General features: G+C 37.2%; 1 protein-coding gene across 1 annotated transcript; it reads left to right on the top strand.

Moving 5' to 3' along the window:
- The first annotated feature begins 9,618 nt into the window (after positions 1–9,618).
- On the top strand, positions 9,619–13,353 carry LOC145252868 (uncharacterized). The gene has a single exon (XM_080112880.1). The coding sequence runs from the start codon at positions 9,619–9,621 to the stop codon at positions 13,351–13,353; it is 3,735 nt and encodes a 1,244-aa protein (XP_079969006.1).
- The last annotated feature ends 421 nt before the right edge of the window (positions 13,354–13,774 follow it).

Raw genomic sequence — 13,774 nt, 5'->3', positions numbered from 1 at the left:
TCAATATATGTTACCGTGACATAGGTTGACATATATTCGGCGGGTTTTTAAAAATAATTCTGACGACTTGGAATATCTTAAATTTTAATGGTAAAAAGTAATTTATTAATACTGTAATTAACTTGTGCTAATCATTTGGAAAAAATGAAAACATGATTAAAATAAATCGTTCATGAATTACATTGTTTGTTTAACATTTGAATTATTAAATATAAATAACATTAATGTGACAAATAATTTGAATACCATTAATTAAGGGTAGGTATATTAAAGCGGTTTACTCCCCAATATTACCAACTATTTTGTCTTTTTTCAGTCATGATACAGCGAATTAATCGACTTATTATTTTGTCTGATTTTTGCAATTTCTTAAAAATGTTTCTTTTCAAATGCTAATTATTATATTGTCCAATTGACTACTGTACACTCTTTAACCCTTATCCTTAAGTGGCCCTTGGGCCTTGATAAGTGGTGATGCCTATGTAAAAAAAAAATGTATGGTACTTATGCAGAATACTGATTGTACTGAAATAATCACGTTATTATTTAGAAACCTATTCTTGACGTGGAAGGATGAGCTTGTTTTAAAAATTTTCTGTCATTAATTTTTTTTAAGTTGGGTTGATTCTAAATAAGCACCTAATTTTTTTTTTTTTTTTTTAGACATTGTAACTTTTAACGCTTCGAATTCACTTTTCATTATTCGATATGTAATTTTAAAATTACAAGCGGATTCGAGTAATCTCCTGCTTCTTTGCCTCCTCTATGAAGCCCCACCCCTCTAAAAGATGGCCACTGGATTGGAACAAAAATAAAAATGATCTAAGCCTAGATAGACCTGTCCTTTCGGTCCTTCCTTCGCTGACAAAGGGCTAAAAAGTATATCCGAATAGATACTACACTTTGCTCCTAACCAAACTGGCAGGGAATGTTTTTATTTATTGTATTGATAGAATAAGCCGACCTTAAGAAATGCTACTAAGAAGAAATGACCGGTTAAATCCAGTAGATGACCGGCCGATGACCTTATGAAAGAAAAACAGCCGGGGTCGCGCGTGCGCGCACACACACACACACACACACACACACACACACACACACACACACACACACACGTGGCTGTGGAGATAGCCAGCTCAGTAAGAAGTTGGCCCATAATTCTATCTCTCTATCTCTCTCCCACTTCCCCTCCCTCTCTCTCTGTAAAAGCATTGGGTAGGATGAAGAAGCCCTTCAGGAGATGAGTCAGACCATACGATTTAGGACTTGATGGACAATAATTCTCCTGGAGCAATGGCGGAGTGAGAGAGAGGGAGAGGTACGGACAGGTAGAGGTTATAGGTCCTTAAAACACACGCAAATAAGCAATTATGTTTCATGTTATAGTATATATTTCCAGGAAAACATTTAAAAAGAAAATGATCGGTACAGTACTGAAACAAATTTGGTAAACAAAAAACCCTTCCAGTAAGTCTGAAAAAAGAAAAAAAAAACCTTTAATCTTGCAGTTCACTGCTTAATCTCTAATATTCAAAATAAATTTTAAAAATATTTAAACATTTAGAATATATATTTTTATGAATTTAGGTAAAAATGGCACCCGTAAAAAAATAGCACTGGTAAAAGTGAATACATAGGCAGAAATGACAATTTGACATGAAAAATCAGGACTTTTGAGTAGTGCAGTTTAAGCTCCCATTACTCTAGTTTAAAATAGGGCTAAACCCCCCCCCCATAGTTTTAATTGGCATTTATAATGGTAGAGAGGGTCTAGGCTTTTTTTTTTTTTTTTTTTTTTTAGAGGGTAATCATGGTAAAAATTTAAACGTTTCAGCTAGAAATTTGTTTTTATAACAGAATGAAATTTGACGCACTTTAAAAGTACGTCAATCCGCCAAATTTTATTCCTTCATAAAAACAAATTTTTATAAAAACAAAAAACCTTAAGTTTTTTTTTAATCATAAAATAGTATGCAGAAAAATCCATACGTAATACCTGTTTCTCGTATTATTTCTAAACTGGTATCTATCTTCTCTTTATACAAGTAGCAAGAGATATTTAAATCGCACATGGACAATTTAGCTCACACGAGCGAACGGAATAGACAGTTCTCTTCTCAAACTTTTACTTTCCCTTGGATACATTTTATTTGCGGTTTTCTTCGTCAAATATACTTGGAATAACAATTGCCACAGTCATGAAGGATTTCCGGCTATTATTTTTGCAGTCATCCTATCTATCTTTTCAACTTGACATATTTTGACTCCTTCCAATAAGCATTTTCCTTTAATTCTTGCACAATCTGTCCACCATTTTCATTTCAGAAATCACTTTTTTAATTTTTTATGGGGGTCACCACTTATCAAGGCCCGAAGGCCACCCAGGGATAAGGGTTATTGCGTGTACAGTAATCAATGAGATAGTATTGTAGTAATCATTAGTATTGGGGGGTTTGATAGAGTGTCTTACTTAAGGGGGCGGTTTGTCAGGAGTTTGTTTATGTTGGACTTGAAGACGTCCAAGTTGTAGTCAGGTGGGAAACAGGCAAGCAGCAGAGAGTTCCACTGGCGTGCAGTTCTAAGAAAGAAGCTTTGCTCATGGAATCTACGTTTGGATTTAGGCACAGATAAAGAGTGGGGAAAATTATTGACAGTAGTTTCAGCCAGACGGGTGTTTCTCGTGGAAGTTTGGCGAGGGGGGACGAAGGATTGGAGCTCAGACGAGCACCTGCCATGGAAATAACGATAAAACAAAGACAGGCTCGCAACGTCTCTTCTGTGGGAGAGAGGTTGCAGGGCATCCCCCACTAAACCACAAAGTCTATTTTGTACTCTGTCAAGGCAGGATAGGCTGTTTTTAGCAGCTCCTGCCCAGATGTGGCAGCAGTACTCCATCCTTAGACATACTTGGCTTTTATACAGAGAGAATTGCATCAGTAGTGAGATATCTTCTGGAGCGGTAGAAGGATCCCACCATTTTCCCAGCGTCCCTGGCAACAGATTTGATGTACGTGTTCCATTTCAGATTAGGAGTAAAGGTCAAACCCAGAAGCTTGTCAAAACATGGAACCTCTCCAAGATGAGAGCCATCCATTTCAATTGATGCCAGATGGGGATCAGAGCGTTGATGATGTAAAGATAGCTTGGTTTTGGATGCATTAAAAGTGACCAGCCACCTCTTCCCCCATTGTACCACGCGCTCAAGATCAGAGGAGAGAGAATTAGAGAGAACTTTATCATTTACAGCCTTTGATGTGTTGCCATAGATGGTCGTGTCATCAGCATAGATGTCAACGAATGATTTAAGTATGTGTTTTGGGAGATCATTGATGAAGATCAGAAAGAGAGTTGGGCCCAGGATGGACCCCTGAGGGACTCCAGCATTAATACTGTGGGCCTCTGATTTCTGCCCATCAACCACTACTCTTATGAACCTATCAGAGAGAAATGATTTAATAATTGAGAAAACATTTCCAGTAATACCGTAGCTGGAAATGTTGTGAAGTAGGCCCTTATGCCATACCTTATCGTTAGCACATCTGCTGTAGATCTTGCAGAGCGGAAACCATATTGCATGTCACTAAGAAGGTTGTTTCTGTTGAGGTGGTTGACTACTTCTTTATTTAATATGGATTCCAACAACTTACTCATGGCACACAGGAGACTTATTGGTCTGTACTGAGAGGGAGATGACTTTTCACCTGAATTCTTAAATACAGGGCAAACTGATGAGGTTTTACCACATTTGCTCTATGAACTATCCTGCTTAAAATATCCAAAATGCTTTTAATTGAATTTAATTTCACGACCGCAAGGGGATCACAAGTAATAATAAAAAAAATGTAATCAATATTCTACATCTGTGTGTATATGTATGATAGATAGATAGACACAGGCAAAGACTTTTGTATTCCTACACGTCAACACATAGGAAATAAATACAGAAAACATTTATATATTTTTTCGTATTGATTTTTTATTCATTCATATATATATATATATAACTAGCTCTACCTACGTATTGAGCACTGTTGAAGAAAATACTTAGTTTCCACATAAATTTATACTTTTGTGTATTTTATGTGAGTAAATGAAGTAGTTATATATATATATATATATATATATATATATATTACACTTTCGCACGTTACCACTTTCATGTAGGGGGCTACTATCAGGGACCTAAGTTGCAGGGGTAAAAAGTAGCAAAATGTCTGTTTACATTACACTTGAACTTCTGCATGTCAGTACAGTTGACAAAGCAGGAACCGGAAGAGAATTCCAAAGTCTTGTAGTTCGAGGGAAGAAGCTATTAGAGTAAAAGGCTTTCTTACATCTAGGGATTTCAACTGTGTAGGGGTGGGACTTCGCTGTTTGTCGGGGGTATTTTCGTCGAGGGGATACAAGGGCTTGTAGTTCGTCAGAGCATCCACCATTAAAATACTTGTAAAACAGGCAGAGGGATGCAACATTACGTCGGTGGGACAGGGCGGAAGTTTAGATGACAGTTTGGGACCTATTAGATTGGCGACTCTCTTTGAACCCTGTCCAGGAGTGAGACTAGTAGCAGATGCACCAGCCCAAATGTGACAGCAGTATTCCATACATGGGCGAATGGTGGCTTTGTAGAGGTACAGAATAATACAGGATACTTTCAGGCGTAAGTAACTTTCTAGCACGATAGAGAGAGCCCACCTTCTTTGCAGCAGCCTTAGCAATAATCTCGATGTATCTATTCCAACTCGTGTTTCCTGTGAACGTTAAGCCAAGGAGCTTGAACGAAGTGCTCTCAGGTAAAGTATCACTAGCCATAGTTATTGGTGGTTGGTAAGGTTTCATGTAATTATTAAAGGAAACGAACTTTGTCTTGGCAGCGTTGAATGTTACCATCCATTTTTGACCCCATTCCACTACAGACTGAAAGTCTTCCTCCAGGGTTCCGGCCATTACCTTAGATATGTGCTCATTAGTTTTCCCCACGTGCCTGCTATAGAGCGTGGTGTCGTCGGCAAATACACCCATCTCAGAAACAATTTTATCAGGTAAGGCATTTATGAATATCAGAAATAACAAAGGTCTAAGAATCGATCCCAGAGGCACACTCGCATTTATATCAAATTTTTTGGATGTACATCCATCAAGGACAACCTGGATTCTTCTCTCATTTAGGAAGGATCTAATTATGCTAAGCATTCGTCCAGTAATACCATAGGATTTAATTTTCGTCAGAAGACCATCATGCCATACCCTGTCAAAAGCCTTAGATATATCAAGGGCTACTGCCCTCTCCTGCCTTATCCAGTGCTTGATATAAACGTTCAGGGATTACAGTTAAAATATCTGCAATAGAACAGGCTTGCCTAAATCCATATTGGTTGTCTGACAGAAGTTTAGCAGCTGTAAGGTGGTGAACTAGAGCTTGATTTATTAAGGACTCAAATATTTTGGCGAAAAGAAGGAGGCTAATTGGGCGATAATTTAATGGGCCAGTTCTTTCGCCAGAGTTTTTGTAAAGTGGTATCACAGAAGCAGTTTTGCAGCAGCCAGGAAAGCAAGATTCGTTAAGGCATTTGTTAGTTTAGAGAGACCAGGAGCGACCTCAGTGGCGCATTTTTTAATAGTACAACCGGGATGAGGTCAGGTCTACATGCTTTTCAGGTGTCTAGGTTTTTTTTTTATATCATGTACTTAGGAAGGCATGATCTTCAGATCATCTAGCATGGTTTCTGTCCGCAGAGGAAAATTAGGGAGAGAATGGCTTACTGGGTCCAAGGTAGAGTTTGAGGCAAACTGACGGGCAAGCATGTTAGCTTTCTCAGTTGCTGTGCAAACAACATCATGATTGTTTGATAGTGGGGGTATTGTCGATTGCCCATTATTTACTACACTATTGTAGATTTTCCAGAAATCACGAGTTCCTAATTGTTGTGCTTCAATGCATTTCCTGGTGGTTTCAATATATATACTCTTGGCTGTTGCTACTTCTTTTCTTGCAATTATTTCTAGCTTCTATGTACGTTTGTCTGTTTGTACATGACTTATGCCGGATAAATCTACGATATGCATGTTGTTTCTGAGCAATGTCAGCTGCATATGTAGAAGTAAACCATTGGGAGAATGCAGTTTACTGTAGAACTTCTGTGTGTCTAGAACATGTGCTTCAATTGCTGCTTTGAACCATTCAGTAGTCTCATTTGCGCACTGTTCTGCTGGAAGAGAAATATATATATATATATATATATATTTAAATAAATGTTTAGAGGTACAGAATTTATATATAGTTTTAAAAATAATAGGCGGAAGTTTCTCGAGAGCTCTTTCGGCTATCATCTCGTCAGGAGAAAATCGATAGCGAACAAAATATTATTGTGTCGAAAAATAAAGAATTCTAATGGGAAACTTATTAAATGTGCCAAAAGTACGGGGACACTAAAATAAATTTATTAACGTTTAAAAACGATTAAAATATTGGCACAACGAGGGAGAAAGAAAAAAAAAAAAAAAGGCGGGAGAAAAGATTCAAAGTTACCTAAAGAGAAACAATGTGTTTGATGTTTCTTTTTGCCGGCACAAAGAAGGTTGACGCACCGCAATAGACAGAGTCCAAAATCTTTAAATGGTTTTTGGAGTCCGCTCTATGTAGAACCTCGAACCAATCTATTTTATATCTATCGGCACAGCATGGGTTGTCAACCAAATGCTGGCCAATAGCAGAGTCCAAGGCTGCAGAAGGAGAGAAACCACCAGACCCCATCCTCCCTTGTCTGATCTTCGATGGAACATGCTGGTTTATACGAGTCAAAAGGTGCAAGGATGTTCGCCCAACATAACCAGCATCGCACTGGCATCTAAACTGATATACAATGCTACTATTTTGGATGTAAGGCAAACTATCCTTGCGAAAAGCCGGAAAAGCAGATCTCGTAGTATATACCAAACGCAAGGACACAGAATTAAAGCAGTCGTACTCGTAAATACTTCTGCGAATCTGTTTGGAAAGATACGTAGTGGTTGCTACAGATTTATTGTCACAACTTAACTTATTAAAATTTTTTAAATCACTAACAACACTGAGTGTGAATAATTCTTTTTATCTTTAACTTTGGCTTTAGTTAAGATTGGCATTTCTTTTATTGGAATTATTACGGAGTCACTAGTGTAGTGCCCTGTGATTGGATGAAAAACAACCAATCACGGGCTGCCATTCTAGTTTCCTCCCCGACCCCTATTTGCGCGGCCCCTTCGAACTTTCGGTCTCTTTTGCGGTTGGGACCTGATTGCGAGTACATCCATTTCGCCAGCTCTCCGCCACCAGAAATACGGGACGCACATGGAGTCCAAGCCGTAATAGCAGCATAGACCAAGGCCGCACCTTTTCTCTTTCATACCAACTAAGGACACAGGAAAGATTTAATTGATAAACGGACACATCACATCTGTGAGATAAGTTTCCCGCAAACCCAATTGTTTGCAACACCTTTATTTTCCTTTTTGTAAATACAGTTTTTTTATAACATTTAACTCTGTGTTTGTTTTTCCTTTCTTCTTGACGTCGTCACATTACTTTGTTACCTCAAACGTTTGGGAAATCCCAATAATTTGCAAACAATTGAAACTAGCCTTTTACGCTAGAGACTAAAAATAACACGTGGAATAATTTAACACGAAATAGATTTGTGTAAATTCAATTCAACCGTGACGTCGCTTGAGGAAGGGAATACAAGCCTATGCTATTTTGGTGTTACTACTGGATCTGTAGAGGTTAATTTCGTCCGTCCCCCCTTTTTTTTCTTTCTTTCCTTCCGTTTCCTTCCTTTATTTTGCTTGTAGATATTTGCTCTCAGCAGTATGAATGATTTTAAACAGATAAAGGGCGTTAGAGCCTTGATTTTTAATAGAGATTCCTTTAAAAGGAAAATAACTTCGGCCGTTGATTTAATGTCAGCAGAAGTGTCGCTCAATAACATTTGTTTTAAAAGGCAAGAAGTTCTTATTAACAAATGGTTGACGGAGGTCGACGTAATTAATAATAGAATAAGTGAAGCCTGTGAAAAGGCCGATATCAATTTAGAAGATAGCGGTATGTTGGAAGACGAAAAGTTACAGGCGGAGTTCGTTTACAACATATTCAAAAGGCTCACTGAACTGGAAGAGAATATTTCTCCTTCCAATAAAGAATCGGTCCTAGTACAAAATCCACAAATGCCACTCGCAGCCGCGTGCGTTTCAGCCCCACGGTTGCAGTGTGCTAAATTTAGTGGCATAAGAGCTGGTAAATTTGAATTTAAAAATTTCCTAGCTCAATTTGAGAATTGTGTGGACGCCGTACATTCAAAAAAAGCCAAACTATCACTTTTAAAAAGTTTTTTGACAGGTTACGCGTCTCAGTTAGTGTCTCACCTCTCGTTAGAAGATGAAAACTTTGAAGTGGCCATCAATTTATTGAGAAAGGAGTTTTTGGATATTCCTCTCATTATCGATGAAATTTTTAAACAACTGCTGGGTAATACTCCTAAATACGACCCAGAGTTTGCTAACATAAAAGGTTTTTTGTCAGAAATAAAGGCTGACCTAGCTGAACTAAAGACTTCGTATGGTCTGGATTTTTTTGAAGAAAACACTCCTGGCTACGAACTGATTAGCCATGTAATTTTTTCGAAATTACCCCCAACTCTTCAAAAAGAGATAATAAGAAAAGTTGATAGTAACTATCCAAAAATTAATCAGATCTTTGATAGTTATAATGAGGTCATAAAAACCTTGATAAAAACCAGTTTTAAAAAAACTCCAAATTCCCACCAAGACAATTTCAAATCTAGGGAAGGAAATTATAATAAAAATAATAATGTAAGGAAGGGTGTCCCAACGTTGGAAAACTTTGCTATAAAATCTAGCAAAGTTACTAAGCATTGCAGATTTTGCAGCGTCAATGGACACACTATGAACCATTGTCCAAAATATTTCTCCCTTGAGTCGAGACGTTCTAGGTGTAGAGAAATGGGCTTATGCCTCCTTTGTACAAGTGCCAATCATAGAACAGAAGACTGCTATGGCAAAGGAAATAAATTACCTCGGAGATGTGCACATTGTAAATCCCGAGGCCACGTTACCCCACTTTGTAATGAAACAGATAAGGGTGGAAACAGTCCAACTGCTTCCACGCACGTGTGTGCTAACACTAGCATGCAGGAACAACCCTACATTTTGCCGATAGTAGCAATTACTGTTTTTAAAGGAAAACAAAAATATAGATTTAACTGCCTCTTTGATACAGGCAGTCAAAGAACCTATTTCTCCAGGAATGTTATTGAAAGATTAGGGTGTTATAAATCTCTCCTCACTCCAGTTGAATACGAGGTAAAAACCTTTTTAGGGTCGCAAACAAAAAAATTGAACCAACTTGTAGTGGGGATAGAGGTAACTAAGGGTAGTTCCTTGTCTCTACCAGTTCTTATCGATGATGAATTCGATATGAACTTAAGATTTGATAATTTTAAGTCTGTAAAGAAAAATTTAATTAATTTAAATTATACCCTGGCCTTTTTGCACAAAAAAAATGACATTCGTGTACATGGCCTTTTAGGCATTGATGTGATTCAATTCATGAAGAACATCAAAATGATAGACTGCATGCAGGGCTCTGCATGGGAGTTTCCTGCAGGCATTTCCCCGTTTGGCAATTGCCAACATTTTTTGTATGATAAACAGTGTAATCCTAAGAAGATTAAGAATAAGGATCTCCACAATTATCATGCCATAGTCTCCAAATACTCTACGTGCTCAGACATTAGGGTAAATTTTGTAATGAACCCGATAAAGAGCTACCCTGATCCCCTTGCTGAAATATTTGATGAGAGTCAAGTAGAAAGAAATTTAGAGAAAATGTTTGATGTAGATTCTCTAGGTATATCATCGGAAGACGAGGCTACTTGTAATTATGACAAGAGTAAAATTATGGAATTTGAAAATTCCATTGAATTTAAAAATAATGCGTATCATGTGAAACTCCCCTGGCATGATGACAAAATCAAGTCTGTACCTTCCAATCACAGAATTGCACTTTCAGTGCTAAACAGAGTAGTAAACAAGCTCGAGCAACAAAAATTACTCGATGACTATGCTGAAATATTTCATCAACAGGAGCAGGAGGGTATCATCGAACGTTTTGAGGTAGCTCCTGAGAATTTTTCAAAATACATTTGGATACCACATAGGCCTGTTTTCAAGATGGATGAACAGTCTACTACTAAGATTAGACCTGTCTTTAACTGCTCTCTGAAGACTAATGGTAAATATTCTTTAAATGAAGCAGCTTATCCTGGCATAAATTTAATGGGAGATATGCTGGAATTACTATTATTATTTAGATCTAACAAATATGTGATGTTAGCAGACATTCGTAAGGCTTTCCTTATGATCAAACTCGGATCTCTCGAAGACCGTAACAGGTTTTGTTTTTTTATGAAGGAAGGCAATAGACTGATTTGTTTTAGATATACCACTATTATTTTTGGGTTTAACGCCAGTCCCTTCATTTTGAATTTCATAATAAAGCACCATGCCCGAATGTTCCCTGCTGATGACTGCTCTGACATGTTGAAGAAAAATTTCTATGTGGATAACCTGATTAAAACAAGTAACTCTGTTGAAATGTTATCAAACCTCTATACAACGGCCAATCATCGTATGGAAAGAGGTCATTTTAATCTTAGATCATGGAATACGAATTGTGAGGAACTTAAAACCTTAATGATAAAAGATCAGAAACTCGTAGAACATGGCTGTGAATTGGAGAAAGTTTTAGGCTACAGGTATTCCACATTAGAGGATACACTTCAAATTTCTAGGTCATCTATTGATCAGCAAGTTACCACTAAAAGAGGTATTTTAACTCAAACTGCAAGGGTTTTCGACCCACTATCTCTGTGTCTACCTGTTACTATCAGAGGCAAAATGCTCTTGAGAGATTTGTGGTCGCAGAAATTAGACTGGGATGATGTTGTGCCCGAGGAATACCAGGCTTTATGGTCTGCTTTATCACGGGACCTTTCCAAGCTGGATTCACTGCAGTTCCCTAGATTTGTAATCAGTGAAGCCAACCCAGCCGATTTGTTTATATTTTGTGATGCCTCTAAAGGGGCATATGGGTTTGTAGTTTATAGTGCACAAAATGGCAAGTCCCATTTGTTATTTTCCAAAGCTAAGGTGGCTCCTATGAAGCCCAAAAGTTTACCTACGCTGGAATTGTTGGCTGTGTTTTTGGCCATCAAGTGCTTATTACCTTTGTTGAAAGCCTACTCCCAAATTGAGATCAGAGATATCGTTATATCTGTTGATGCACAGGTTGTGCTGTCATGGCTTTTGTCTGACAACATCAAAACTAAAAACCTGTTTGTAAGAAACAGACTAAAAGACATCCAACAAATGACTGAGGAACTAAAAGAAAAAAGATCGTTAACTGTAAAATTCAGATACGTTCCTACAGATCAAAATCCTGCCGACTTGCTCACAAGAGGAGTAACCTTTGAAAAATTTCAGCAGAATTTAAGCCGCTGGACTTCGGGTCCTGAATGGCTTAGTAAAAGTCCCATAGAATGGCCATCAAGTGAACTTCAGTGCCTAAGCTTAAAGAATAAATCTATTATACAGCCTACGTCATTAAATTACACTGTAGTTAATGTTGAGCCTCAACCGGTGGTACCCTTTGGTAGATACTCAGATCTCAATAGATTACTTAACGTTACTACCAACATATTTAAGGTTAGAAATAAAATCAAACATATAGACCTAGATCCCAGCAACTGTGCTAAAATTTATTTACTTAAGGTAATGCAACAACAAAGCTTTCCTACAGAATTTGCTTACCTGCAATCGCCTCAAGGTAAAGAAGTACCTGAATCAGTAAAAAATTTAAATTTATTCTTAGATGAAAGTGGAATCATCAGAACTAAAGGTAGAATAGGTAAAGTCACTACTTATGATTATGAAGTTATCAATCCTGTCTTATTGGCTAAGGATCATGATTTAACTGAACTTATCATCGTAGAATACCACAAAAGATGTAAACATCTGGGAATTCAATCAACCCTAACTAAAATCCGCCTTTCAGGGTTTTGGATACCCAAGGCAAGACAAGCCGTCAAAAAAGTACTTTCAAAGTGCATCTTGTGCAAAAAATTTAATAGCCTTGCGTTCAAGTATCCTAAGGTTACAAATCTTCCCAAACATCGTGTGAATCTCATTAAACCATTTTTACACACTGGGATTGACTATACGGGACATGTTTGGGTGAAAGGTGATGAAGGTGTAAGTAAAATGTATATGCTTATATTTACTTGCCTAAACATTAGAGCAGTACACATAGAATTAGTTAAAGATATGAGCACTCACTCGTTTATCCTGGCTCTGATCAGATTTACAAATATGCATGGAATCCCATCTCATATTTACAGCGATAATGCCAGATCCTTTATAGCTGGTTGTAACCTTATAGAGGAAGTTTTTGCCTCCTCTGAATTTAATGAACACTTCCAAGTGTATAATATTAAGCATATCAGAATACCTTTATATGCTGCTTGGGTGGGGAGCACATGGGAACGCATGATCAGAACCATTAAATCTTGTTTGTATAAAACAATTGGGCGATCTCGAATTAAATATTTTGATCTCCTTACTATAATTTCGGATATTCAAAATGCCATAAATCAAAGACCTCTCACTTACAGGTGTTCTTCGGATTCAGACCTCGAAATAATAACCCCCAACTGTTTTCTTCGTCCTAATGCCAATTTAGGACTTGTACTAAAATTAGATGACCAGAATGTTTGGAAATCTGACCCTCCTTCAAGATTAAATGTAGTAAAATCCATTGAAGCACGGGATTCTATGCTAACTAGATTCCGTGAGCTTTGGTATCAAGACTATTTGTTGAGTTTGAGGGAGCAATGTAAAGATTTGCACGAGGTCAATTTTCACAATCGTATCAAGGTTGATGATGTGGTTCTTGTTAAAAATCCTGCCAAGGCTAGACCATTTTGGTTGCTGGGAAGAGTTTTGGAATTAATTGTTGGTGACGACAAAAAAATTCGTTCTGTAAAAGTTAAAAGAGGTGACGGGTCGGTTCAGGTCCATTCCATCAAGCTCCTGTATCCTCTGGAATTATCTTTAACTCACGCACACCATCCTGGAATTGTTCCAGACTCCAAGAGAGTAGTTGATGCTGCAAATTCAAAATCTCCTAATGATGTACCAAATACTAATAGCTCATCTGTTCCAATGAAACAACGTCCTAAAAGGACTAAAAATTTAAAAGGTAGTAAAAACTCTCTTACTAACCCCTATATATACTATTAAATTCAGTTTATCTAAAACAATCTTCACATACCTTAGCTTATAGGTACTTATTGTAAAAAGAAGAAAAAATAATAACTGTTAATGATATCCTACCTTATTATTGAAGGGATGAAATTTCTATAGTCCTATTGGTGCACCAAAATGAGAATTCTTTACATACAAAATAAATCACTACACTCACTTCTTTCAAACCTTTAAGCTCTTTGTGAATACAATCTTCACCTCTTCTATATTCTAGTATGTTTGCCTTCAAAAAAAATAAATCTATTTTTCCTCTGGACTTTATTATTGGCTATGTTTGCCTTAAAAAAAAATCAATTTTCCTTTGAACTTTATTATTGGCTATGTTTGGCCTTCAAAAAAAAAAAAAATCTTTTTCCTGTGAACTTTATTATTGGCTATTTTTGCCTTCAAGAAAAAA

This window comes from Euprymna scolopes, chromosome 29 (genome assembly GCF_053919585.1).
Source record: "Euprymna scolopes isolate OS-2025 chromosome 29, ASM5391958v1, whole genome shotgun sequence".
Lineage (NCBI taxonomy): Eukaryota > Metazoa > Mollusca > Cephalopoda > Sepiida > Sepiolidae > Euprymna > Euprymna scolopes.
Note: the sequence above shows the minus strand (reverse complement) of the source record. Positions and strands in the feature narration are given on the sequence as shown.

What these genes read in the sequence shown, in the direction of transcription:
- LOC145252868 (XM_080112880.1), top strand. Translation starts at nt 9,619, where the DNA reads ATGATAGACTGCATGCAGGGCTCTGCATGGGAGTTTCCTGCAGGCATT.